The following is a 27,894-nucleotide window of genomic DNA, read 5'->3' as shown; positions in this document are numbered from 1 at the left end:
ATTTTTTTGCTTTATTATTTTATACTTTCTGCCCTTGTTTTCAAATAAATCAGTGACGGTAACCCAAATAAATCAGTGACTGGAACCCACTTTCTAAACCAAATTACAATTTCGAATAAAATCAATAACTTCTAATAAATCAATCCAATGTCAACCAGTAGCATATGGAATAAAAACCTCAAATAACTTCCTCCTTAATGTTGAAACACCCAGATTCTTCCAATGCGAAATCCAACCTTCCTCCCTTGAAAAAACATGCTTATTCTTTGACGTGAAGTTCGTAGCACCACTGAGATATTTGGTCTTCTCCTCCATCAACGGTCAAGCCACCAACAACACAACACCACAGTCTCTATGACTCCGGCCTCCGTTCGACGACAGCCACCACCCCTTGGCTTTTCCACTTCAATGAGCACCATTGCACATGCAGACACATGATTTGACAGAGAACTTCTCGTCACTCAATGGTGGACACGTTCTCGGTATCGGCTTGAGTCTGTGGTGGGCCCGGGAGCTTTGGAGAGACTAAACTAGAGCATCGAGCAAACCTTACCTCCGCCGTTGGGTCGAAGATTTCTCTGGTGTTCAGTATCTGTACAGACAAATATCAATACTCGAAAAAAGACCAATTAAATAACATTATTAAAATCAAATAATATAAACCTAAAAAGCTAAAACTCACTTATGAGAATTTATAAACTGCATAAACGACCACCGTATAATATGTGTATCCCCTATTGTATATTATTCAATCAAAATCAAAGGTGGAGAAAAGAGTCGCATAGGTGCAGGCTTTCCGTACGCCCGCACCAAACGCCCGCACCAAAGCCTGACCCTATGATTATTATGTTTCATATCTTTTAATTTATATACTCTTCACAAATATAAAATATTCTGGCTCCATATACATTTTTATTGTCAGATCTATATGACTATTCTCATATTTTTAATATAAAGTCATGATCTGTCGGGTTCGCAAGCAATCCATCAAAAATATTACTTGGATTGTCAAAAAATTTCCACACTCCTACCAATAAGAGCAAGTTTTGTTTTTTTTATCCTATTAACTTTTTATTTTATTTTATTTCGTTGTATACTTTTTTAGTATTTAAGGTTTTTTATTTGATAAAATACATTTTTTTGTGTTAATAAAGTAATAAGAATTTAATTTTAATTAACTTTTTCGGAAATTCGATTATATAATTTTAATTTATAACTCATTAAATATTTGGTATATGCTCAATATATATTTGCTATATCAAACACAAAATTATATTTAACTCAAAAACAAAACAAAAAATTATACTTAATTTTACCTTAGTTTTTGAAAAAATAAAATTCTAAAACTATATAAATGAAAAAGAAAAATGAAATGAATTATTTTTGAGGAAAAAAAACCCTCAAATAACACCCTTTGTTTTATAATTCCCCATTTGCTTCTCTTCTTTTCCATCTCCAATATCTTCACTCTCCAATACTAGCTGCTGCTACTTCCACCTGAACCTATGGCGTCCACAAGTTCTTTCAAAACGACATCGCCACTCAGAATTTCAAGCCAAAGTAGCTGTCGTTCACCTTCCCAAACTCAAACACAATTGGGTTTTAACATGTCAAATTCCTTTCCCATTCTTAAACTCTCATCATCATCAACACCAAAAAGTAGATCAAGCGACTTCACTACAAAATCTTTTTTCTTCCAAAAGAAGAAAACCTCATCACCCGACTCTTCTAGACCCAGTAAGTAAAGATTTTCATGACCTTCACATTTATTATTAATTGTTACATAGCTATACACACACACACATATATATACCATATTAAAAGAAGATCGCATTCTTATTATCTTTACCTTTTTCACAGCAAAAGTTCAAGAGTTACACGTGTACGAGATCAACGAGCGAGACAGGGGAAGCCCGGTCCTTCATAAACTGAGTCAGAAACCGGCCAACTCGCTCGGCGACCTGGTACCGTTCACCAACAAGATTTACTCCGGCGACTTGGGGAAGCGTCTAGGTATAACCTCCGGTATCTGCATCCTCATCCAACACGTGCCCGACAAACGCGGAGACAGGTACGAGGCCATCTACAGCTTCTACTTCGGCGACTACGGGCATCTGTCCGTACAGGGACCCTACTTGTCGTACGAGGACTCTTACTTGGCCGTCACCGGCGGCTCCGGGGTGTTCGAGGGGGCGTACGGACAGGTCAAGCTCCGGCAGCTGGTGTATCCCTTCAAGATTTTCTACACGTTTTACCTCAAGGGCATTCCTGATTTGCCGACGGAGCTCATCGGGAAGTCCCCAGTGGCGCCGTCGCCTGAAGTGGAGCCTTCTCCGGCTGCCAAGGCGGGGGAGTCTCATGCCATTATTCCTAACTTCACCAACTGATAGATGAAGAATAACTACAAGGAGTTTAAGCGATTAGTTAATTTCTTTTTACATAATAATGTTGCCTGATCATGATTTTATTATAATTAAGAGTTTATGTTTGATTGACTTATCAAGTATATATTAAGGTATGCTCTGTTATGCTATATTGCATAATTTTTCACAGTCAACTTTTTTATTAAGAAAGGATAAAATAAAATAAAAAGTCAAAGAAGACATGCATGTGGTCCTATATTTTATTTTTCACCTTTCGTTTATGGTTTTTATCTATATATTTATATATGCCATCCATTGTTTTCCAACGAAATCATTCGAGACTCAGGAACCCGGAATTCAACGTTGCATACCCAACCATCTGATTTTTTTTTTAAAAAAAAAGAAAAAAATCGTTTATTATTATTATTATTGTGATGATGATGATGTCGGAATTCGTTTATTATTTATTTTTATCCTATTATTCCCCAAAATTCTTAAAATATACTTTACATAAGTTTTCCTTATCTTTTTCTCATAGTCCTCACTCTCTATCTCTTACATTTTTCCTCTCTATCTCTCAAGCTTTCATACACAAAAAAAAAAGCTATCCACCATTATCTTAATCTTTACTAATTTTCGAGTTCATTTTGGATTTCAGATATAAGGGCAAGTTGTGAATCATTTCAAGCCAAGAAACTTCATTTTTGATTTCGGATCTAGGGGCAAAAATCGTATGAGTAAGTATATATTTGTTATATTTTGTGAGGAAACTTGTTTGTCTACATTACTTGTGCTATCTCGAACAGATCTGTGTATGCCTTCATATTTCATTGTAATTTTTCACTGTCGCAATGAATTTTGGATACTTCCTGCGTTTTTTATGGATTTTTTGTCTGCCTCGATGAGTTTCGATAAAACTCGATAGGCCTCGATGGGTTGCATGCATGGAGGCTCGATGGTCCTCGATGGACCTCGACGTGCCTCGATAGTGTTAGGATGTTAATACCTCGACGAGGCTCGATGGTCTTCGATGGACCTCGATAAACCCCCATTCAGTGATGTCCAATGGATACCTCGATTGTCCTTGATTGACCTCGATAGAGGCATAGAACTTAAAATATAGTATGTGCCTTGATGGGTTCATAAGAATTATTTTGGGCAATATGCCTCGATATGCCTCGACTATCATCTGCCACGCGTTGAGTATCGACCCGAACGTGACCCCGATCCGCCAAAAACGCATGCCCTTGGGAATGGAGAGGATCGAGGCCCTTAAGCTGGAAGTAGAGAAGTTGTCATCAATCAACTTCATACGCGAGGTTGTATACCCCGTGTGGCTGGCCAACCCCGTCCTGGTGCCGAAACCGAACGGAACGTGGAGAACGTGCATCGATTTCACGGATCTCAACAAGGCTTGTCCGAAGGATTGCTTCCTGCTTCCCCGGATCGACCAAATGGTGGATGCGACATCTAGGTACGAGATCTTAAGCTTCATGGACACTTACTCCGGCTACAATAAGATTTCCATGCATGTGGCAGATCAGGAGCACACCAGTTTCCAAACCGACAAGGGAATATACTGCTACATGGTCATGCCCTTCGGACTGAAAAACGACGTGGCAACCTATCAAAGGCTTGTCAATCGAATGTTCCGGGCCTAGCTGGGGCGAAACATGGAAGTCTATATCGACGATATGCTGGTCAAGTCCAAGACATCCAGGAAGCTTTCAGACGACCTGGCCGAAGCTTTCGCAGTCATTCGGAAGTACGGGATGAAGCTAGATCCCAAGAAATACACTTTCGACGTGGCCTCCGGGAAGTTCCTGGGCTTCATAGTGAGCTTCCGGGAATAGAAGCCAATCCGGGTAAGATCGAGGCACTGGTTGATATGCCCTCTCCCTGGAAGCATAAGGATGTGCAAAGTCTGACCGGGCGGATACCCGCCTTAAGCCGTTTCATCTCCAAAGCCACGGACAAGTTGTAATGCCCCGGATTCCCTAGTGTGGTTTAGCGGCTGGATTTGTAGGCCGGGAGGGCCATAATTGCTTAATTACGCTATTAAGTGTGTTTATGCATATTTATGAGAATTATATTATAATATAATGTTACTTGTATGCATATCGATGTTATGCGTTGAGACCACATTATGATGTGGGTTTGTTCGAGCTATTCGACATGAGACGATCGTAGGTTATTGATTAGCGGTTTAGTCACAACGGGATTAAGTGTCGGGACTTGGGTTGAGTCTCGGGGTGATTTTGATGATTAGAGCGTTACCGGGAGATAAAGGGTAACGGGATGTGAATTATTGGTGTTTATGATTTTCGAGAATAACGGGAATTGGAGAGCGTTAATTATGATTAACGAGTTAGGGGGAGAGTACCAAAAATGCCCTTAGGAGCCTTTAGAAAGTATTAATTGACCTAGGGGTAAAATGGACATTTCACCCCTAGGATAGATATAACACTTGTTGGCTGAAGAAAGTAGTGAAAACAGAGTATGCAAAAAGGAGTTCTCCCGTACCTTCTTTTCTTCATTTTTCTTTGTGGTTTTTGAGCCAACTTTGAGGATTCTAGCTTGGGAAGCAAGCCTTGGGAGTTTGGGAGTGTGTTCCACTATTGAAGAGCTTCATAAGCCAAGCTTTGGATAAGTTTCTAACCATAGTTTCTCTGGTTTGCTCTGTTTTGGTTTTGTTTTGCAGCTGAAATGTTTAGGGTGAGTTCATGGGTTTTGTTGGGAGTTTTGGCTAGGGTTCCCATGCTTGTGATGTTTGGGGTGTGTTGGGATGGTTTTTGGGTTCATTTGGCATCAAGAATAGGCTTTGGAAGCTTGGAGATCGAGTTAGAAACGAAGGAGATGAAGAAGGTCGGTTCAGGGATGTTTTGGGCTGGAGGTAGCGCTACAGCGCCCACCCTAGGGCGCTATAGCGCTCCTCAGGAGGGTTTTTGGCCTTTGGGAGGTTCTGTGTAGAGCGCTGTGGCGCTAGGGGTTGAGCGCTGTAGCGCTACCCTGTTCCTTCCAAACCCCGTTTTGAGTGTTTTTAAGGGTTTTTGACTTGGGGTTTCAATCCTTAAGGCCCGGGATCGATTCTACCCACTGTGTGGGCATGTTTCGAGGTCCCGAGGATGGTGCTTAGGTTAAGACCCTATTATTGTGGATTCTCATTAATGGAGGTTATAATTGGTTGTGATTAGGTAACCGCTAAGGAACTAAAAGGTCGATCGTTCTCAGGGGTCGTCTTTATCATATTTCTCGCTTGAACTTGAGGTAAGAAAACAGTGTATGGATACAGTTGCACCCTGTACAGGTATACGACATGCATGGTTTGATATTGAGGCATGTTGGTTGATATATGTGAACGTGGATTGTATATTAAATGCTAATGAATACTGATTACCTGTTTGAGACACTGACTAGTCAGGGACCGACTCTAAAGTCGATGATCACGCATTGAATGGCTCTATGTCATTAATGCGGGACCGGCCCTAAGGTCGAAGAACTTATAAGCGCTTGCCTGGTCTACGACCAGATGACTATAGCCAAGGTATATGACCCTGGTGACCGTTTGTCACGTGGCTAAGGGACGTTGTCCATAGTTTCGACCTTAGAGTCGTGAGGAAGGTTATGTTGGTGACCAATCACCATGCACCTGTCCTGAACATGCTTATGAAAGAAATCACCTATCAGTTAAGCCCTGGTGACCCTATCGTCACATGGCTAGAGGGAGCGATGCTCATTAATGTGACTTTTGGCTAATGTCACCTATTTGTTGGACTGATAGTCCCGAACGGTTATTATGATCGTTGTTGATATTATATCATGTTTTATTATGTTTTCTTGCTGGGCCTTGGCTCATGGGTGCTATGTGGTGCAGGTAAAGGAAAGGAAAAGCTTGGCCAGCCTTGAGTGGAGAGCTTCGGCCGATGTGATGTACATACAGGGCCGCTTGACCGCCACGGTCAAGGAGTTCTCAGAGGGACTAGGGGTTTACCCTATTTTTGCCGCTTAGGCCGGCGGAGTTTGTAAATATTGGAACTGTAGTGACTCTTTTGTATTACGAACTACTTGTAAATATTTTGAAAGGCTCATGAGCAGTTTATTTACTTAACGAAAAGTACCCTTTCCTTTTTGCTGGTTTTTCACCTTAACCTGATATTAACACTTAGATCACGTTTTTAACCAAAGGACTCGGGTAGCGGGTCAAATTTCCGGTTCACCGTTCACCGTAACTGTTCTGGGGTAACCAGGGCATTACACAAGTGCATCCCATTCTTCAACGTCCTTCAAGGAAGCCAACGGTTCGAATGGACAGTCGAATGCGAAGAAGCTTTTTGAAAGCTGAAGGAGCACCTAGCCCAAGCGCCAATCCTGGCAAAGCCGGTGGACGAGGAGCCTCTGTACCTCTATCTGGCAGTGACCGAACACGCGATCAGTGCCGCATTGGTACGGGAGGAGGAAAGGACCCAGCTCCCGGTATACTACGTGAGTAAACGATTATTAGACGCCTGCTAATAGCGTCCCGAAAACTCCCGCCTTACTTCCAGGCCCACGCCATAAAAGTCCTGACCAACCACCCCCTGCGGCAAGTGTTACAGAAGCCCGAATCATCGGGAAGACTCCTAGAGTGGTCCATGGAACTAAGTCAGTTCGATATAGCCTACATTCCTAGAGTCTCCATCAAAGGGCAAGCCCTAGCCGACTTCATCGTGGAGTGCTCCGGGATATCCTAGGAAGGTGATCTCGTGGCCCCATGGCGCCCATGTGGAAGGTGTTCGTGGACGGGGCCTCGAATGAGAATGGGGCCGGGATCATCTTGGTATCACCCCAGGGACACCAGTTGCAAAACGCCCTGCGTTTCCAGTTCAAGGCATCGAACAACGAAGCTGAGCACGAAGCCATGCTGGCCGGGCTGTGCCTGGCCCGGGAAGTAGGGGCCATGAACCTGGAGATCTACAGCGATTCCCAGCTGGTCATCAAGCAAGTCTCAGGGGAATATCAAACCAAAGGGGAGAGAATGGCGGCTTATGTGACTCAGACGAGAGAGATGCTGCAGGCGTTCAAAAAGCACTCCGTCCGCCAGATCCCCAGAGAGCAAAATGTGTTCGCGGACACACTAGCAAAGCTGGCCACCGACGCCGAAGCAGAACTGGCTGGACTAGTCCCCGTTAACCATCTCCCCATCCCAAGCATCCGAGCCCCTGTGGTCAACACCATTGACCACTCCACGTCTTCGATGGGACCTCTTATCCACTATCTAACAACCAGTGAGGTGCCAGCAAACAAGGCCGCAGCCAGGAAGCTTTAGTACCAGGTCCACCGATATGTCATGATGGACGGAAAACTCTATCGCCGGGGGTTTTCCATGCCTTATCTCAGGTGTGTGTCCAGGACAGAACTAAGCGCCATCATGCACGAAGGCTTTTGCGGAGATCATTCAGCTGGACCCAGTTTGTCCAAAAAGATCTTGCGCCAAGGATATTTCTGGCTGACCATGAAGAAAGATTGTATCAACTACATCCGCAAGTGCGAACAGTGCCAAAGATATGCGAAGGTCCGTGGCCCCCGCCGACAGAGATAACCTTGATGACTAGCCCCTGGCCTTTCGTGGTGTGGGGGATCGATCTGGTGGGATCGCTCCCGACTGGGAAAGGAGGAGTGAAATACGCCATCGTAGCCGTCGACTACTATACCAAGTGGGTTGAGGCGGATCCCATGAACACGATCACTTTGAAGAAGGCCCTGGATTTCGTCATCAACAATATAGTGTGTCGGTACGGCCTCCCCTACAAAAGTGTATCCGATAACGGGAAGCAGTTCGACAGCATCCACTTTACAGATTTTTGTGAGAGACATGGCATCGTCAAAAGCTTCTCCGCAGTCACCAGGCCCCAAGCAAACGGACAGGCGGAAGCCGTCAAAAAAATCTTGAAAAGGACGTTAAAGAAAAAACTCTAGGCCTGTAAGAGCAAATGGCCCGAACAGCTGCCCTGCGTGTTGTGGGCTTACCGGACCACCGAGAGGACGTCCACCGGGCACACTCCTTACTCCATGGTCTATGGATGCGAAGCCGTCATCCCCATCGAAACGACCATCCCGTCTCACCGAAGAGACACGTATGATCCCGCCTAAAACCATGCTTTACTCCAGGAATCACTAGATCTCATCGAGGAGATCTGGGAGGAGTCGAAAGTGCAGCTGAAGATGTACCCAGGCAAGATCGTACGCCATTTCAACTCAAAAGTAAAAATCCAAAGGTTCGGAACCGGCGACTTAGTCATGCGAAGAGTCTTGCCTGCTACTCAAGATCCGGGAGTAGGGGTTCTGGGCCCGAATTGGGAAGGGTCGTACGAGATCCAACATGAAGTGTGCCCCGGGACGTACCGCTTAAAGCGGCTCGATGGCTCGGAAGTCCCAAGAGCCTGGAACGCGGAACATCTTCCTAAATACTATCAGTAGTCAGGAGAACGTGTTCCAATTTTGTATTTTCATTGTAAATAATGTACGCCTCAGGGCGATCCCTTGAATAATAAAAATGGCGTGTGCAAAACGCCATAAACAAATGTTATCAATCAATGAAAATTTTACTCAAGTGACCCCAGACCAGTCTCCGCTCACTTGTGGGGGGTATCCCGGGTATGAGCAAATACCAGGCGGGGCGCAAGCCTCAGGCTAGTCCCGGCCCGGACCGACAATGTCTGGGGGATACAAACCCCGTGGGACCAAGCACCAGGCTGGTCCCACCCCAGACAAACAATGTCTGGGGGTATAAATTAAGAGGACCAAGCCTCAGGTTGGTCCCACCCCGGATGAACGATGTGCGGGGGTATAAATTAAGAGGACCAAGCCTCAGGCTGGTCCCGCCCCTGGCGAACGATGTCCGGGGGTATAAATTAAGAGGACCAAGCACCAGGCTGGTCCCACCCCGGACGAATGATGTCCGGGGGTATAATGCATCCGGTATGCCCCAGGGCAAGGCCGTGGCCCGCGACTGGCAGAGTAAGGGAACTAAGTTTCGCGGTAAACTCTTTGAACCCCGTTGGCCCAGGCCATTAGGTTTTCGAAGTTAAAAGTTAGGCGGGTAGGACTGAGACAATTTGACAAGCTAAAGTCAGAGTTGGTCTAGTCCAGGCCATTGGAATTGGGACCAAACCCTCAGAACCAGTCGTGCACGGTGATAAAACAAAAACAGAAATGACATAAACTGGGCAAGGCAATACAAATTTTCTTGGACGCGTACGCGTCTGAAATAGTTATTACAAAATTATAAAAAAGAAAGAAGAAAGAGGCAAGGAGAAGATCCGGGCCTAGGCTTCATCCTCTAGAAGCTCCGCGTCTTCCTTTTCCTTGGCCTCGAATTCAGCCCTCTTCGATTCCGGGTCGAGAAAGATCAGGAGGTTCATGCTTTTGTCCTTGCGCCAAGCCATGTAGATGGCCTCCTCAAGGTAACGTGCAGCAAGTCTTCCGCCTGATCCTTTCCGCAGCAGGTCTCCTCATGCGCCGTCATCTCCTCACGAAGAGAGCCGTCCAGCTCGCGAACCCGGGTCTCCAAGTCTTGGATCTTTTCCCTGTCCCAGACAGACTGAGCCTCAGTCGCCTCCAAAAGGGCTGTCCTCTCGTTGGCCTCGGTTTATTTCCGAGACAAGGCCTTTTTAAGCCCGGCCTTGACTCAGTCGAATTCTGCGCGGTCCGCGTCTGCCTGAGCAACCGCTTTGCTCAAAGTCTCCTGAGCCTGGACCGTCTCCCTGGCCAGGGCCTCCTTGGCGGGCTCCCTTTGATTTACGGCCGCCTCCAGCTCCAGCTGGAGCATCTCCATTTTCATGGTTGCCTCGACCACCAGGTCAGCATTCCGGTGGGACAGCAGAGCGTCCTGGAACAAAGCACAGTTAGAAGAATCCTTACAAACGAATAAAAAAGGGGAAGAAAAAGACACAAAGTAAACTTACTGTGGTGGCCTGATGGCGAAGAGCCTGGGAGATGAACAACATGTCCGGGTTGGCGATGGTGGCATACCACTTGAGTTGGAGGTTAGACATGGTGTTCCCTACCTGGTCCAACAGGTCTGTCGCAAAAGGGGCAGTGTCCTTCCCCAGCTTAGGGTGAAAGTCCGTCTCGGCAGCTGGCCGATCCACGATTGGCTGGGGCATGCTAAAAGCTGTTGGGCACTCAGCGAACTCAACCTGAAGACGAATCGTTAGGGCCTTGTACATCTCATCTCTCCAGTCCCGGCCACTCTCCCAGGTTCGGGAAATTAGCCTGGATTGCTCGTCCCACAAGATGGCTTCCCCCTCCTCGGGTAGTGCTGGATGTATGGGGAGGGCCGGTAAGGCAGGAATCTCCTTCATGACGAGGCAGCTTTCCCCGTGTGACTCACCGGCTGAGCCAGCCCACCTCGTCCAGGGCCTCTTTTTCCCGGTGTCGGCCTCCGCAGCGCCCAGGTCCAAGGCCTTCTTCCAGGAACTCTTGCTTACCGCGGGTTCCGACTCCAAATCAATCACTGGGGTTGGGCAAGGCCGGAGATGACAGCCGGGTCCACGGCCATGACAGGGACCATGGCAATTACACCCTCGTCGGGTCGAGGTTCTGCCCCTGGCGTCTCCTTGTTGAGGGAGGGGTCCGGGCCCGTCACCTCTGGATTCTTCTTGGCAGCCTTTTTGGTCGCGACCTTGGCCGCCCTCGCGGCCCGGGCTTCGAGGAGTTGCCTCATCTCGTCCATGGGGGTAGACATGTCGGAGTCTTCTGCAACAAATGCAAGTGAAAAGGAGTTAGTACAATTAAATGGGAAAATCGAAATCAAAACTAAGAGTGACCTTAGACGAACCCTCATCTAAGCCCCGGGCGTGACTCAACTCATCTAACGCGAAAAAGTAGACTCAATCCCCCATGTCGTCCAGGTTCAAGAAATTCCCGTATTGAAGGAACCCAGACAAAAACATGAGAGCATCCGAGCCTACGGGAACGGGAGACGAAGGTCTCATCTCCCCGTCAGCCCCGAACGTGGGGCCTCAAAGTGCTAGCCTATCCCTAGCTAAGTCCCCAACTTGGGGAGCATAAGTTAAGATCAAAGGTGAGTTACCTCGCCCTGATACGCTAGCCCCGGGGGTACCCGTGTTTGGCAAGGCCTCCTCGAAGAGGGCTTCCAGCTCCTTTGAAGCGGCCGCCTCCGTCTGGGCCAAGTCCCTCTTCCGCTTGGCCGCGTCCGCTCGTGCCGCACTCTCCACCTCCATGATATGCTCCAGAGCCAGCTGCTCCCTTATGACGTCAATCTTCTCGCACTGAATTCCCCGAAGGTTCGGGACGACGATAGTCTGGTGGGCCGCGAGCATCCCAACCAGTCGGAGGTTGTCCGTGTTGATGTAGCCTCCTACGTCCAGGTCTTCTGCGCTTAGCCCGGAATAAAACCTCCTCCGGTCCAAGATGAACTGGGTGAGAGGAGTCTGGGCAAAAGGTCCTGCCACCCGAAGTCACGATGAGAAACAAAAGAAAAAGAAAAAGAAAAACTGGCCAGCTAAGGGTTGGGGAAGCACTTACCCACTCGCTGGAAGTCCAGCAGCAGCGTGGGGTTCTTCTCCACGAGGAACCCGGACGTCATGAACCAGTAATGCCGGACGTCCGGGGGATGCTTCCAGGAGCTTGTGGGAGCGGGGTAGCTACCTCGCAGCTTCAGCCTATAGAAGCCATCCAAGGTCTTGTCCTTGGCATTGACGTGCGGTTCCATCTTGTAGAAATACAAGATTTCCGCAAGGGTCGGCTCCGCGATCTCCTTCACGACGCAGAAGATGCGCCATCCCGCAAGCAGTCGGTAGGCTTAGGGCAGAAGCTGGAAGGGTGCGATTCCCACGTATGTCAGGAACCACACGAAGTAGTCGTGAAGCGAGAGTGTGGCACCCGCACTGATGTGGCCAGCGCTCCAGGCCCCGAACCCTTCCACGGAAGTATGCGCCTACTCCTCTATCCTGGCCAGGCGGTTGTGGAAGAGTCCGAGAGTGGACTCTATGCCCAAGTGCTTCTCCAGGACGTACATCATCCGGTAGTTCCGGAACAGATTCGGCACCGTGTCCATCTCCCATCTATTGCCTTTGGGAGTCCGGGACCCGGGGAGGGCGACGGGGGCCCTGTTGACTTCCTCCTTCGAATGAAGGGTGACGCCCGACGTCATGGCTAATGATCTAGGAACAAAGAAAGGAAACCAAGCAGTCAATACCAAAACCCAAGAAAGTCGGTTAAGGTACGGGGGGCTTCCTACGGACTGCTTGGAGTCCCCTCCGGATCAGGTCCGGGTTCACTAGAGAACCACGAGACCCAGATCGGGAACGAAAAATGGGCTACTAAATAGGCTCCACCGTCTGTGCAGGAAGCATCCGGACCCAGAGCACCCCGGACCAGGCGGCCTTCCTAGCACTATTCCTAAGCATAAGCAAGTTCTAGCATCCTAAGCATATGAACAAAAAGACAGCGTTTCATGTATTTACCAAGAAGAAAGACAAAAAGGCTTACTGTGAATAGCTGGCCGTGAAAGATGGTGGTTGTCCGACGATAAGGACTGCAGAATCTCGTTCTTGAACTAGTGAAGGCGATTCAACAACTCGTCGATAGGGCAGGCTCAGGACGTGCGCTCAGGCGGAGGTGCAAGCACTGGGACTGTTGGAAAAAGGCGACGACGCAGAGTGAGCAGGCGATGAAAGAGGTCGTCGGCGATATCAGACATAAACAGATCCTTAGTTCTTGAAATGGCTCGAGAGTGTAAAAGTTTCAAATGAATGTCTGAGGAGTATTTATAGAGACCCAAATCCTGGTCTCTGATCCAGCGGATAGAAATTCCCCCATTGGACGGTCCAAAATCGTGCAGGGGCATTAATGAGCACTCGAGAGCTGGATCCTCACCATTTCAATCCAACGTCCCAGGAGAGGGGAATTTCAAAGGTTGCCACATCCTACGGTCCACCTCAGTGCATAAGCATTAATGAAGGACCCCCGTGCAAATGGGACGCTTCAAAATCTGTGCTGACGCACTAGCCTAGGCCTAGCGACCCTGGAGGTGGTTAGGTGACCTTTCGAGGTCAAGTGTCATCGTTGCAGCAGTCGCTTGGCGACACGTGTATCCCTCACCACGAAGCGGGACTTCAGTAAACGGACCCAGACATTGGTAAATGGTCCGGGCTCCGCGTGCGCCCAGCGTCACTGCCCTTTGCCACGGACCCACGATTCTAAGCAAGAACTGGGAAGGCAACCATGGAGTATCCGGGAGCAAGGCAAGCCTCCTCCTCGCAGACCCAGGCGAAGGCTTGGGGGGTAAATGTTGTCCCCATTTCCTGCCTTGGGCCCGGGACGGTGATCCAGGCCCACAGTCTGGGCAATTGGATTTGGGCCCAACCCAGGCTCGCTTAGCAGGGGAATGACCGGGAACGACGACCCAAGTGTGGGTCCAAACTCGGACGGTGTTCAGGAAAGATGATCCAGGACGATCGTTCGGGAAACGTATAGCCAGTTGGGGTTACGGTCGAGGTGTACGCAAAACGGTCCCGGAGCTTGGTAAACGATCTGAGCCTGCGGTAAACGAAGAGGGACAGAGGTAAACAAACCTGGGTCACGTCCTCCAGGTTGGCAGGAAAAGGCATCCGTGACCCTGAAGCCGCCCCGTGACGCGTGGGGGCTGTCCCCACTTTTCACCTGCGGAAAAGGCCACCTCGGGATTGCACGCCGCTAGTTTAGACCTGCGCTACCAGTACACTGACTGATTTTGTCCCCTGAATCTGCCTTGTAACTCAGAATGCCCAGACCAAAAGCCCCATTTTGTCGGGCGAAATATAGGTGTTGACGGTAAGAACTCGTCAACGATTGATGGTTAGAAAACTTCGATCTCTATGCTATAGGAAGCTATGAATCAGATAGAAAGAACTCTAAACAACAGGAGAAAACTTAGGCAACCATGAATACCAGAAACATATATTTCTTAAGTCTCATTTTTACATTCAGTTTTCCAACCCCCCTTCAGGTGGTCTTAGAGTTCCTTTTATAATAGGCTCTAATGGCCTTAGGTACATGATGATCCAGGGGACCAAGTGGTACATACGTACTATATTAGAGGAATGGTTTCAGAGGTAGTGGTTGTACATCCCGTACAGGAGCAGGTGTCAGGGGGATGTCTGCACTACTTGTCTGTACCCCTGCCTGAGGCGTGGTGGCAGGCGTATTAACGCAGGAGATAATGGTGTCGGTTCTGACCTATGGCCGTAGACGTACGGACCATGATCCTTACCCCAGCAATCTCACTGGTACTGGTATCCGTACTTAGTACTTGGTCGTACAAATATGTCTCATTCGACTCGTACTGGATCTCCTAAGCATAGGGACTTCGAGGTGTGAAAAAGGGGATCCTTGGTGCCCGTACTGGCCGTGGCGTTGAGTAGGGGTCTTGGGCCCATACGCGTCAAGTCACGGGGTGTCGGCCTCCTGAGAAGATGGTGGGCTGATGGACCTCCCGGGGCGTGCGCGCGTGGGACCTTGCGCGGCTTCGCGCATGGGGCGCCATTGACGGCCTCGCAGCCTCCCTCGGCCTCGCGCATGGGGCGCGATAGGTGGCCTCGCAGCCTCCCTCGGCCTCGTGCGTGGGGCGCCATAGATGGCCTCGCAGCCTTCCTCGGCTCCGCGCATGGGCATGGTGGGAGTGGCCCAAGGGCCTCGCGGATCGGTGGCCTCGCGAGACGGGAGGGCTTCGCGGAACGGTGGCCTCGCGGATAGGTGGCCTCGCGAGACGGGAGGGCCTCGCGGAATGGGACGGCCCTCGCCCATATGATGGCCTCGCCTGTTTGATGGCCTTGCGAGACGGTGGCCTTGGGGCTCTGCTTCGGCCTTATATTTTCTCTTGATGAGATTATGAGCATCAACACCGTTCAATGCTCCATGTTCGTTTGGCATATCAACAAGGTTCCCCCAAGTGATCTCGTGCCTATGTCGAGGAGGCTTCAACCTATGCATGTCCTGCGAAGTCAAGGTGTCAAGGGTCAGGGCCGGCCTATGCAGATCACATAGACACGAGGCTAGCAGCAAGAGCGCCGTGGCAAGGCCACACCCTCGCATAGCGAGGCTGGCCCTTTTCCCTCAGGTAAGAGCATGGTACGGGCGTAGCAACAAGGGTGCACCCTCGCATGGCGAGGGTCCCTCGCATGGCGAGGGTCCCTCGCATAGTGAGGCTGCTCTCTCCTCCTTCCAGGTGCAGCGTCGTGAGGCTAGGAGCACGGATGCCACAACAAAGCCCCCACCCTCGCATGGCGAGGCTGACATTCTTCCTCCGAGTGTAGGCGAGGCTTGATGCCTGATGGAACCGGGCGCATACGGACGACCAGTTAGGGACCCTCGCATAGCGAGGGTGAAGTTCGGATGGGCAAGTGGCCGAGGGCCCTCGCCTAGTGAGGGTGTCTCGTAGTATAGAGCTTCATCCGTGAATAAAATTCTCAAGGAGAAATTTCCACATTTACACTTCCCCCCGAGTCTATAAGTACACTTTTAAGTGTGTTTGTAGACTCTCTCCACTTCTCTTGCTTGACATGCACGGCCAATCTTGGGGGATTTTGCCTTGGTAATTTTTCCAACGCCTTTTGAAGAAGCATGAGGTGAGACTTGGGGTTGTGTTTCTTTTTAGTGTCCAAAGAAACACAAAAGTCACCCAACACTTGGGGGATCCATGAAAGATCCTAAGATTGCATAAGGATCAATCATCCTCCATCGCGGATCCCAAGGTTACCCATACTCTTGATCTCCACCATTTATAGGGAAATAGATCCGAGGGCTAGGGAGCATTGACTTTCCCTATAAATACTCCAAGGCTTGAAACCACTTCTCTACACAAAGACTTGCTTAGCCTAGTGGTATTCCCTTTAAGCCTCTTCCAAGAGCTCCAAGGTTCTATTCTCAATAGAAGCATTTTTGAGGTACCCCTTCTTTTATTTCCATTCTCCTTTCTTTTTTTTTTCTTTGTTTTGTTTTAATAATTTTTTTTTCTTTAGCTTCGTGGTGACGCTGGGCATTACCTCGCTCCTACGGTCTTGCTCCTGCTCCTTCGTAAGTCTGTCCTTGCGTCCCCTCAGCTTCGTATTCCCACAGGTATGTCTCCTTCATCTCTTCTCCCTTTTGTTTTGCATTGATTATACGAGGGTAGAATTGATGGTCGCATGACACTCAACCTTCAGAGTTTAGCATTTTCTTCGCATAGCCTTTCCAGTACTCATACACCGGCCCTTTTCTTATACCCTCACACTCGTGTTGTAGATATTGAGTCGCCCTTATGCCTACACGCCCTCTAGTCTTAGCTTGTCCATGGCGTCTAGGCGATGTCCCGAAGGTCCGTCTAATGTTGAATTTATTGAGTTGTCCTCCTCCGACTCGGAGGTCGACGCATGCAAACCCTCTAACCGCGGGGGTGTGCGGGCGCTCTATCTCAGGAGACTATCTTACCTTAGACATAAGGCGTACTGTCTAGAGAGGGAGCTAGAATCCCATCCCGGGGACGCAGGTTCTGATCTCTTCCCCCGGCAAGCGACATACATTTCCCAGCTACAATCCACCCTCCGGGATTGCCTTTCCGAAATTGCTTGCCTAGAAGAAAACTTGCCCCCTGAGCCTTTTTCCTTTTGTCGTGACGAGTCTCCCGATTACGTGGATTCCTCCTTTGAAGGCGGTAGACATAAATTGGTTGAGCCGGAGTTCCTTTCCATTGTGTCGCCCGTGTTCCCTCTCCTATCCCCTGTCCTGCGCCCTAGGGTCAAGCAAAGAGCTGGTAGACATAGGACATGTGGGGGATCTTCTAGGACCCTAAGAAAGTCTGTTGCTCATAAACTGCCTTACTTTTTCCAGGTACCCGAGATGCCGAAGAGAGTCTTGGACACTTCTGATGAAGTTGGAAGGTCTACCGTTACCCTGAAGAAATTGGGCAACATGCTGAAAGCCCATAAGTTACCCTTGAACCTCAAGTTCGTTATACCAGAGCGCAAGGAACGCGCGTCTGCACCGCAAAAGGGGTTCATGGCATTTAGTGATGCCATAATCCGATCTGGTGGAGCTCTGCCACTACACTCTTTCTTCATCAAAGTGCTGGACTACTTTGAATTGGCGCCACTACAATTGTCCCCCAACTCCTGGGTGATGCTCAGCTGTTTGTATGTGTTGTACCATCAGGTGTACTCTAGGGGGCCTTCCACAAGTGAGGTTCATTACTTCTTCACCCTGAGGGAGAATACATCAGCCCCCGGGTTCTACCAACTCCAGAAAGTCGCGGCCCTTAAAGGGAGTTCCCTCTTGGAGGGATCTATTTCCAATAGGGGGGCGTGGAAGTCAGACTACTTCTATACTTACAGTGGGCAGACCCGATATTCTAGCTTCAACACCCCACGTAAGGCTATCCTCACCTTGACCTCAAATACCAGGAATTTCTCTTATTATTCGACCTCTCTTTTTCTTTTTTTATAGTCCTTGTAACTGTGGTTATTTTCTTTCATTTGATGGCAGGTCTCTTGGGGGTCGTTGGTCCCAACTTGAAACGGGCGGCTCATGACCGGGTAATACAAATCCTGGCTATGCCGAAGGCATGCAAACAAGCCAGCGCCCTTTTCACAGAGAGCAATCTCCACTTGTGCGGGCTACTGACCCCGGACCAGAAAGTTACCTTATGCTCCATCTCCCCTGAATCTGAGGATCCGCGCCCCGCGTCACCCGACTCTGTTGATTTACCCCCAGCGGCGCCCGTACTTGAGAGTCCGTGGGTATATGGTCATGATGAAAGGAATTATGATGAAGCAGACGATAGGGACTATGTCTACTCCCCGGGTGACCATATGGACGTTGAGGAGACTGTGGTGTCTGAGAACTACTCCTGCATGTACTCTGTTGCTGGCAGGGCTAAGGGCATAGCTGATGACGGTCACATTGGCGGTGCTACCTCTCGGATGTCGCCTTTAACACCTGGCGGCGAGTTTGCCTTCGATGCCCCTGCCCCTTGCCCCTCTGTGCCTAGAAGGAATTTTGTCATTCCTTCTTTTGATGGGGTTCCTTCACCCCCGAGTGGGCCTCCAAGGTGGGCCTCCACAGGCGTCTCTTTACCCCAGGAAGCGACTCCACACTCTTCTGCCCCCCGCACTACTGCAGATGGGTCGGGGCCTTCCCGGTCCCCCTCCTTGCCAAAGCGGGCCTCGGCAGGTACTCACGCCTCTCCCGGCCCAGCTCATGTTTCTATTCCTAGAGATCATCCTCTGGCGAGCCAATATGGGGGAGCCATGAGCCATCACTTAGGAAACTTTCCCAAAGGTGAATGGGGGACGCTGCACGATGTCCCTGAGGCTCAGCTAGAGAGCGCCTACATGCGAGCCTCCCTGCAGGTAATTGTCGCGATACTTGGTTTATTCATTTGTGCTGGCCATATATATACTTTTTATATTTTTTCTGGCATATCGTCTAACCCTTGAGGCTTTGCTTTATATTCTCTCCCCCACACAGGCTTCCATTTTGAGCCATCGACTGCTTGCCTCCCACTCTTCATCAACCCAACGGTTGCAACACGAGCTTGAGGAGGCACTGGGGAACCTATCGGTGGCTCAGACTGCCAAGGATACCTTGTCAAGTCAATTGGCCGAGGCGGTATGCCAGAGGGATACCACCTTGGCGCGGGCTGCATCAACCTCTCACGCCAACATTCAGCTGGAGGCTACCGTCCAAACTCTGAACGGGAGGATCGCTGTGCTCGAAGCTGAGCTTATGACTGTTGAGGATCGCATAATCGATAAAACGTTGCATGCTGTCTGGAGGACTAATCCCACTGTTGACTTATCTTCTTTTGGGGATTATGCCGTCGAGAGGATTTCTGAGTGGCAGGGTCGAGGTGGAGATTTGTAGGTCCCCTTGTACTCAGCCTATGTATGCCTTGGGTGTGTAATCCCTTCCACCACTTCTTCTTTTTTTGTTTTTATCAAAATTAAGGGGCTCTGGCAAGTCCCTCTTATTACTGTTGTTCGTGGGCTATATGTTTTTCTCTGATTTGATGAAGATAATCTTTCTGGTGCACCTTGATTATACTTGTAAGGACACGTTAACCCATTGGGCTGTTGTGGTCCTTTTATGTTCTTTGCGCACGCTTATTACTTTTTTGCGAGAAGCGTCCTTCTCGTCCTTATACATAGTACTATTTTTTTTCCAAGGGTCCCTTGTAAGACCCTTTTTGGGCTAGCCGGCTTAATGGCCGATCTAGACTTATCGGGTGATTCCCTCCTTACAGCCTCACCTCTTGGGGTGTCGGCCTTTCGTTGGGGGTTATTCTTTTTTAACTGCTCCCTTGATATTCATAAGGGTAGCTAATCCTTTTGTATATAAGAGATTTTTTTTTTTTGTTTACTTTTGTCGTCCTACCCCCCAAGTACCTGGTGAGATTTATCTTGGTGGGGACTTTAGTTGATGCTTGCACAAAGAAGTAAGTAACATACGAAGCGGAAAACAGTTTCATTCATAGTAGTCAGATTACAACGATATATAAATAGATAAAAGGCTTACATCTACTTGGGAGGTTATCTAGGTAACCTCTTTGATTCTTGTCTACTAAAATAGCATACCCTGCAACAAACTAAACATAGCTACTACCTGCATCGGGTGTGGGAGCCTTACTGCTACCCAGTTGGATCCTTCACAATTCTGGGATCTAGTTCCTGTGGGTCTGTGCCCCCATGCACCACCATCGTTATCGGTTCTCGCAGTTTCGCAGAAGTGTGAAGGGTGGTGTTATAACACTCTCTAGCCTCTCTTTGTTCTCCCTTCATGCCTGCTACCCCACCAGGAGTTGGGAACTTGGCAGTGAGGTCATATATTGAAGTGATTGCTTTCAATTCTCTTAGGGATGGCCTCCCCAATACCGCATTTAAAGCCGAAGCACAGTCTACTACGACGAAGTTTGTCATGATCGTGGTCTGTCGGGGTTGTTCTCCCATGGTGAGTGCTAATTCGATCACCCCTAAGGGTTGCATCGAGTTCCCCGCGAACCCGTATAAGGTGGATTGACAAGGCTTCAAGTGCCTGATGCCCAAGCCCATCTTCTCCAAGGCGGGGCGATATAAGATATCTACGGAACTTCCATTGTCTACGAGGACCCGATTCACTCGCAGGTTGGCCAACTGGATTGTCAACACCAGAGTATCATTATGGGGGAGGGCCGTCCCATTCCGCGAGGCCCTCCCGTCTCGCGAGGTCACCGATCCGCGAGGCCACCGTTCCGCGAAGCCCTCCCGTCTCGCGAGGCCACCGATCCGCGAGGCCATCCCGTTTCGCGAGGCCCTCCCGTCTCGCGAGGCCACCGATCCGCGAGGCCCTCCCGTCTCGCGAGGCCACCGATCCGCGAGGCCCTTGGGCCACTCCCACCATGCCCTTGCGCGGAGCCGAGGAAGGCTACGAGGCCGTCTATGGCGCCCCACGCACGAGGCCGAGGGAGGCTGCGAGGCCGTCTATGGCGCCCCATGCGCGAGGCCGAGGGAGGCTGGGAGGCCGTCAATGGCGCCCCATGCGCGAGGCCGCGCAAGGTCCCACGCGCGCACGCCCCGGGAGGTCCATCAGCCCACCATCTTCTCAGGAGGCCGACTCCCCGTGACTTGACGCGTATGGGCCCAAGACCCCTACTCAACGCCACGGCCAGTACGGGCACCAAGGATCCCCTTTTTCACACCTCGAAGTCCCTATGCTTAGGAGATCCAGTACGAGTCGAATGAGACATATTTGTACGACCAAGTACTAAGTACGGATACCAGTGCCAGTGAGATTGCTGGGGTAAGGATCATGGTCCGTACGTCTACGGCCATAGGTCAGAACCGACACCATTATCTCCTGCGCCAATACGCCTGCCACCACGCCTCAGGCAGGGGTACAGACAAGTAGTGGAGACATCCCCCTGACACCTGCTCCTATACGGGATGTACAACCACTACCTCTGAAACCATTCCTCTAATACAGTACGTATGTACCACTTGGTCCCCTGGATCATCATGTACCTAAGGCCATTAGAGCCTATTATAAAAGGAACTCTAAGACCACCTGAAGGGGGGTTGGAAAACTGAATGTAAAAACGAGACTTAAGAAATATATGTTTCTGGTATTCATGGTTGCCTAAGTTTTCTCCTGTTGTTTAGAGTTCTTTCTATCTGATTCATAGTTTCCTATAGCATAGAGATCGAAGTTTTCTAACCATCAATCGTTGACAAGTTCTTACCGTCAACAATAGGCTTTGGGCTGCCCTAGTGGGCTTCGGTCATTCTCAGTCTTTTGTATTTTTATCCTTTTGTATTGGGCTTCCGACAGAGAAGCCTAGGGTATCTATATCCTTGATGGGCCCGGGTCATGCCTGGCCCAAGCCCAGTGTTCCTGTGAGCCTATAAATACAGGTGACAGAGCATTGAAAAAAGGATCTCTCTTCGACTTGTATACAATTTCTCTATTAAAACATAGAGAGAAACTCCATTGTAAAAGACTTTCTAAGCTCTAATACAACTGTCTCGTGGACTAAGGCTCATTAACACCCCAACCACGTAAAAATCTTGTTTATATCTTCTAAATTCTATATCATTAATCTCATTTACTTTTTGTTAATATAGTTTCCGAAAATCTCGGTAAACAGTCAACATAACCCTTTCATGACTCAAAAAACAACCATCAACCACAATATCCAAATACCAACTTTGCATAACGCATAAAAAACACCAAAATACAAGATTAGGCCACTAATTCAAAATAAAATCAAAAGATGAAACTCCTTCTAGTCAGACAGTATTGGGTTGATCATTCTTTGTGCCACTAGTTCATCTTTTAGCATGTTGTTTAAGCCTTCTTTCCTTCCTTTTAAGTGTGGATTCAGTTGGTTTCTACAGTGGTGGACGACCTCGCTTTTTGACCACACGATTCTAAAATAGGTTGAACAAACAAATATTCATCTCCAAATTCACAAAACAATGATAAACAAATAATCCTAAATCATTCTTGAATCAATGATACAACTTATCTAGGAAGAAAAGAAAGCATAAATTTTATACCTCAACCAGCTTAGCAGATTTCCATGTTTCTCTCCTTTGCCCTGTTTTCAGATAGTTGCTGCATGTTTTAACTTGTCCAGTTCTTCGAGATTTCTTTGAACCAAGTGGAGGTTTATCTGTATCCCTTTTCCTTGCTTTCTTAGGTCTTCCAGGTAGCTCCGTCTCAAGTGGTGGATCAATTGGGTTGAGTCCTATTTGAGGTCACATATCTGGACTAGGCATAGGATGCACACTCTGTTCATATGCTTTCTACAATGATTCTTTTTTATAGAATCCATGGACATAATCAAAGACATTACCTCCCATGAACTAGATAGTAGCTAGTGCATGGCCACAAGGAAGCCCAGATAGTTGAAACCTCCTACATGTACAAGTTATGAATTCCAAATCGAAAACCAAGGCACTACCATTCCTGCATTGAACCTGAAACTCAAACTTGTCAAACCTAGTAACCAAACAATGCTTTGCAACATCTTTTTGCTTCTCAATTATCTTTAAAATTCTCTTCCCCACAGGTTGAGTCATCTTCTCCAAGTCAGCTTTTTGTTATAAAACCGAGACATCAACCAAAATCTAATTTTCTCTAGTAAAGTTATAACTGGCTTGTCACGAGCATCAAGTATGGCTGCATTGAAACTCCCACATAAATTATTCACCAAAATGTCACATTTCAGGTACTCATAAATATGTGACTTGCTCCATTCTGTGGGGTTCTTCCCTGCCAACCAATTGTAAGCACCATCCAAGACATCCTTGACTTCTTGCATTGCTCGAGCAAACTCAACTTGTGTTGTAGTATTAGCTGCTGCCCACAAAAGTTGCTTAAGTAAAAGCCCATGATATTCCTTTTTAAAGTTAGCACGAAGATGTCTAACATAATACCTCACCTCACACCTACTAAAGATTGCTCCCACTGCATTTTCTAATCTTTTTTGACGATCACTCATCATTGACACCTTGGTAGGACTCAAATTCCCGAGATCATCCTTCAATAGCTCCAAGAAGCAAGTCCAAACCTCAATGTTTTCCTTTTTAGCAACACAGTGGCAATGGGAAACATGGAGTTACTACCATCAATGCCTATTGTAGCTAATAAATTCCCCTACAATATCCTTTCAAAAACAGCCATCAAGACCAATTAGAGGTCTACAACCCCCAACCAACCATCTCTACATGCCTTAAGACAAATATAAATACACTAAAATGTCCTTCTCCCATTAACCAAATCAGTTTTCAACTTCACAGTAGAGCCAGGATTGGTATCCAACAACCTTTTACAGTAATCATCAAGAATGGCGTATTGCTCCTTGACAGACCCTTCTAACATCTTCCTTGCTTTTGTCTTGGCTCTGTAAAATGTCCAGCTAGACACACGTGAGTACTTGGTCTTTGCGGTGATCTCCCTAAATGCAGTGTATTCCATACTCGGATTTAGCCTAAATTGCTCCCAAAAGTGCTTTGCAAGCCAAGTTGAGGTCAGCTTTTTATTGTCCAAAACACTGCCACAACTATGCTTGTCAACAAGTGTTTTGACCCTCATTGTCTTGCCCTCTGTCTTGTTAACTATTGATGCAAACAACATCCATTCATAGTTTGCACCCTTGCACTTAACTCTAATTCTATTTGAATCATTGGAAATAAATACATATTCTCGATCACCTTCAATAATGTACTCCCTTATTGCATTCCTTAAAATTGTAACAGTGGAAAATTCCATGCCAAGAACAAATTGAAAGTTTTGCATTTTGGTTTTCAGGTTGAATTCTTTGGAATTTTTACCAGCATCAAACTCATCTTCTAACTTCAATTCATGTAACTCCTCCTCAGAACATATACCATCTTAGTCTACATCATCAACATTCTAAGTACAAAAATCTGAAACTGATCGCCACCACCTCCTTGGGTCAAACTGTGTACCCATCTCTTTTTCAGCTTCAACATCTTGCTCAAATTCTTCCTCCTCCAATATGAAATCTTCATCATTCTCTCTTCTACTACTTCCAGTTTGTTTTCCTTTCCCTTTTTCTGTCACACTGAACTTTGTCTTGGCTCTCCTCAACTGTATTTTCCCTCACCTCACCTCAGCTTGCTTTTTTTTTCTTTCCATTTCTATCACCCTGAACCAGTTCTTGGTTTTCCTCAACTGTATCTTCCCTCACATCACCAATATCATCCTCTGAATCTGAAAGCTCAACCACCTCTCATTTTTGGTTCTCCATATCACTTTCATAATCCATGTAGTCAAACTCTTCTTCATATTCCTCTTCATCAGGTTCATCAAAGTCAGCACCCTAAAATTCCTCTGAATATTGATCAGCATCAAACTCTTCATGTTCCCCATCCATGGCTGTATCAACAGGGATACCAACAACATTTGTAGGGACATCACAATCATCTGGTAGTTCCTCTATAATACATATTTTCAGAGGAGGTAAAGTGGTAGTAGGGACATGTTTAACAACTCCTGAATCTTCCTTTCAATTCAAAGGTTGGACTGTTTTAGGAGAAACAAGATATATGTGAATCTTTGTAGCCCAATTCCTGTCAATATCCTCCACAATTCTTTGGATCTCCTTATTCCCTACCACCATGAAGCCCATATTAAGCACATTTCCTATTGGTTTGTACAGAAAACCCACTAGAAGTTTATGTCCTAAGTCCAAGGCCATTCCATCCAATTCCATCCTAGTGAAGTAATCAGTATGCACCCAATCAACATAATCAACTTTACCTCCTTCATATCTTCTATTGCCGAATGGAGTAAACCAACTTCCCCCATGGTGTATTGCAATAGTGAAGATGTTAGTATGACCACTTGTTATATAAAGACAAATCTGGTTTAGAATACTGCCCTATCCAACAAAAATAAAAACTGCTATGTCAACACTTCACACACACACACAAACCGAACACACAATATACTTCACACACTTGAAGAGCAACACAGTCCACCACACGATTGAACCATGGACCACAACAACAAAGATTCCCTCAATAAATGAAGAATATATTTCAATGGACCCCACTCTGCCAATTGTATGCACATGCTTCCAAACAACAATTTGACCCAAATTTAATAATATCACCTACTGTAGATTAACAAAACTTTCACCCCCAAATTTTTTTAAAATCGATACCCTTCCCCGCCCAAACTACTCTATATAGAGTATCCTTATCATTCTCCCCAAAAATTTGTAAGAATAATTTGAGAAGAAATGAAACCTAGTCAACAGATTCTGTACAAAAGAAAAGAACTCACCGTAGTCGAGTGGTTGTTCCTCCGGTTGTCGAACGGTCGGCATTGTGGAGGTGAAGCCGTTGTCGACTCTTGCGTGCTCCTATCATGAAATGGATGGCTTCTTCAAATATTTTCTCTCAAGCTCCTCCTTTGAACTTTCTGGGTAAAGAATTTTTAGGAATTAATTCGATTGGGTTATATTTTGGGTTTGGTTTTAGATTAGTTTTAGAAATGTTATTAAGATATAAAAAAAAGATTTCAGGTTTTGTTAATGGTTAATTACTTAAACATATATGTATTTATATTTTTTAAATTTAATAATTTAACCCAATCAGGCTGTGTCACGTGTGCCCTGGTATACCCCTAACGGCTCAGGGACCAACGGCTGCACCAAAACATTAACGGTGGGCATTATTGCCCCCAAAATTTTTACATAAGCATTTTAGTGCAACAAACTTAACTACATAGACATTATTGCCGCAAATATCCCTAATGGTAATCTAAACTCAGGGGTGGCGGCCATCTTTAGAGACAACAAGGGCAGTGTGGTGTGTATTAAAACTGATATTATTCATCAGACTGACCCTGTAGTTGTAGAGATAGTAGCCCTTGCTATGGCAGCTCAAGCAGCTAAGGAGAAAGATCTCATAAATGTAATCTTCCAAAGTGACTCAGTTCAGTCAATTGAGGCTGTTTCAACTGAGGATAGCAAAACTATTAGGGTGGATCTTCAGGAGCATGCCAGTCGGTTTAGAGAGGTCACTAAAGAATTGGAGCTTTGGGAGATTCAGAAAATCCCAAGAGAGTTCAATTTTGCGATGCACAACACAACTAAATGGGCTAGGATCAATCATTGTCAATGATTTATTTAGATGGACCATTTCAACAAAATTCATCTCAATGACTACGAAGAGGTGGTAGCTAATCCAAAGGGTCCAACTGTGGATAGTGTTCATAGACAGTGTTTAGTAATAGTTGTTTGTTTGTTCAACTTTTTGTTGCTTTATTTGCTAGTTTTTAATAATTTATTTCAGTTATTAGTTTAGTTTTCTAGTTGTAGTTGGTATGTGTTTCTGTTGAACTGTTGTACAGGTAGTCAATACCTCTTTCATCTTTTTAATCTACTTTGTCCTTGTTGGAGGCAATTTCCCTAAGAAAAAATATCAAAATTAGTCAATATGTAGTTCCAGTGAGAAAATTGAGATTGACAATCGATTTATGGATTGAATTTAAATATGAAATTGCCTTTTCAAAAAAAAAAAAAAAAAGAGTATAGAAATATTGTCATAGTAACTAAATATTAATTTTTTTTAGTTTTAGAGTGGTAACCGATTACCACTTTTCTCAGTTTGAGGCTAGTAACCAATTACTAATCTGTAAAAAAAAAAGTGGTTGTTACCAGTTAACAAGTAACATAATACTCACTAAGTACTAATATTTTTAGTAATAGACCAATAGTTGAATATTGTTTTTTCCCCTTGATAACCAGTTCTTATTGTATTACTACTTAATAGAGCATATCTAATAGATGTCAAAAAGACTGTGCATTGCTATATTTTAGCATATTATAAAAAACACTACTCCAATGGTGTTCTATAAAGTGTGCTAAATTTAGCACATACTAAAAGTTGTGTCAAATTTAGCATAATATATAACATGGACCAAATTCAACACACAATAAATTCCAATTTTTTCATTTACCTTAGAACCATGAATTATTTGATGCATTAATTATTATAAAATTCACATTCTTTATTTACCATATTATCATAATTTGGACAATAAAAAAATGAAAAAAATAAATTTGTGTATATTTTCAATAAATATTAAATGATCATCAATAATAATTGATTTTTTTTTCACTTAATTTGCATCTTGTGCATTGGATAACAATTAAAAATAATGAGCTAAATATAATATTAACTTATTTTTTGTGTCAAATTTAGTATAAAATTTACACTATGCATTAGAGATTATCTTAGTGTTCAGCAACCACTATGAAACTAAAAAAAATGGTTCTTGGTTACTATGTGATGAGATTTCTAGATTTTATAAAAATAAATTCCAAATTCAAGATTCATCTCAAAACTGTTTGTAAGCTTTAATTCTTTTACCAGAATTATAGATCGACTAATTCAGTTATTGACCTATTGAAAATGGAGAACAAACAAAAATAAGAGAAGAACAAGAGAAACATAGAAGAATGAAGAATCTCAACAGAAAAAGAATCTAAAAATGATACAAC

General features: G+C 46.3%; 3 protein-coding genes and 1 long non-coding RNA gene across 4 annotated transcripts; 2 read left to right on the top strand and 2 right to left on the bottom strand.

The window, feature by feature from the left end:
• Positions 1–80: 80 nt before the first annotated feature.
• On the bottom strand, positions 81–1,937 carry LOC133822763 (uncharacterized). Its single transcript, XR_009888027.1, has 2 exons — positions 1,850–1,937; positions 81–592 (listed from the first exon to the last, which is right to left on the bottom strand). It is a non-coding gene; the product is annotated as an uncharacterized LOC133822763 (long non-coding RNA).
• LOC133822762 (allene oxide cyclase, chloroplastic-like) lies at positions 1,425–2,633 on the top strand. The gene is made up of 2 exons (XM_062255201.1): positions 1,425–1,737; positions 1,861–2,633. The coding sequence occupies exons 1-2, from the start codon at positions 1,506–1,508 to the stop codon at positions 2,385–2,387; spliced, it is 759 nt and encodes a 252-aa protein (XP_062111185.1). The 5' UTR covers positions 1,425–1,505; the 3' UTR covers positions 2,388–2,633.
• Positions 2,634–16,018: 13,385 nt separating this feature from the next.
• On the top strand, positions 16,019–18,876 carry LOC133821169 (uncharacterized). The gene is made up of 2 exons (XM_062253634.1): positions 16,019–17,748; positions 17,865–18,876. Exons 1-2 carry the CDS (start codon positions 16,677–16,679, stop codon positions 18,815–18,817), a joined length of 2,025 nt encoding a protein of 674 aa, XP_062109618.1. The 5' UTR covers positions 16,019–16,676; the 3' UTR covers positions 18,818–18,876.
• A 4,733-nt stretch (positions 18,877–23,609) lies between these two features.
• On the bottom strand, positions 23,610–25,190 carry LOC133824263 (uncharacterized). Its single transcript, XM_062257132.1, has 4 exons — positions 25,143–25,190; positions 24,576–24,758; positions 24,329–24,470; positions 23,610–24,250 (listed from the first exon to the last, which is right to left on the bottom strand). Exons 1-4 carry the CDS (start codon positions 25,188–25,190, stop codon positions 23,610–23,612), a joined length of 1,014 nt encoding a protein of 337 aa, XP_062113116.1.
• Positions 25,191–27,894: the final 2,704 nt, after the last annotated feature.

The sequence above is a fragment of the Humulus lupulus genome, chromosome 3 (assembly GCF_963169125.1).
Source record: "Humulus lupulus chromosome 3, drHumLupu1.1, whole genome shotgun sequence".
Taxonomy (NCBI): Eukaryota; Viridiplantae; Streptophyta; class Magnoliopsida; order Rosales; family Cannabaceae; genus Humulus; species Humulus lupulus.
This window is presented reverse-complemented; position numbering and strand designations above follow the sequence as displayed.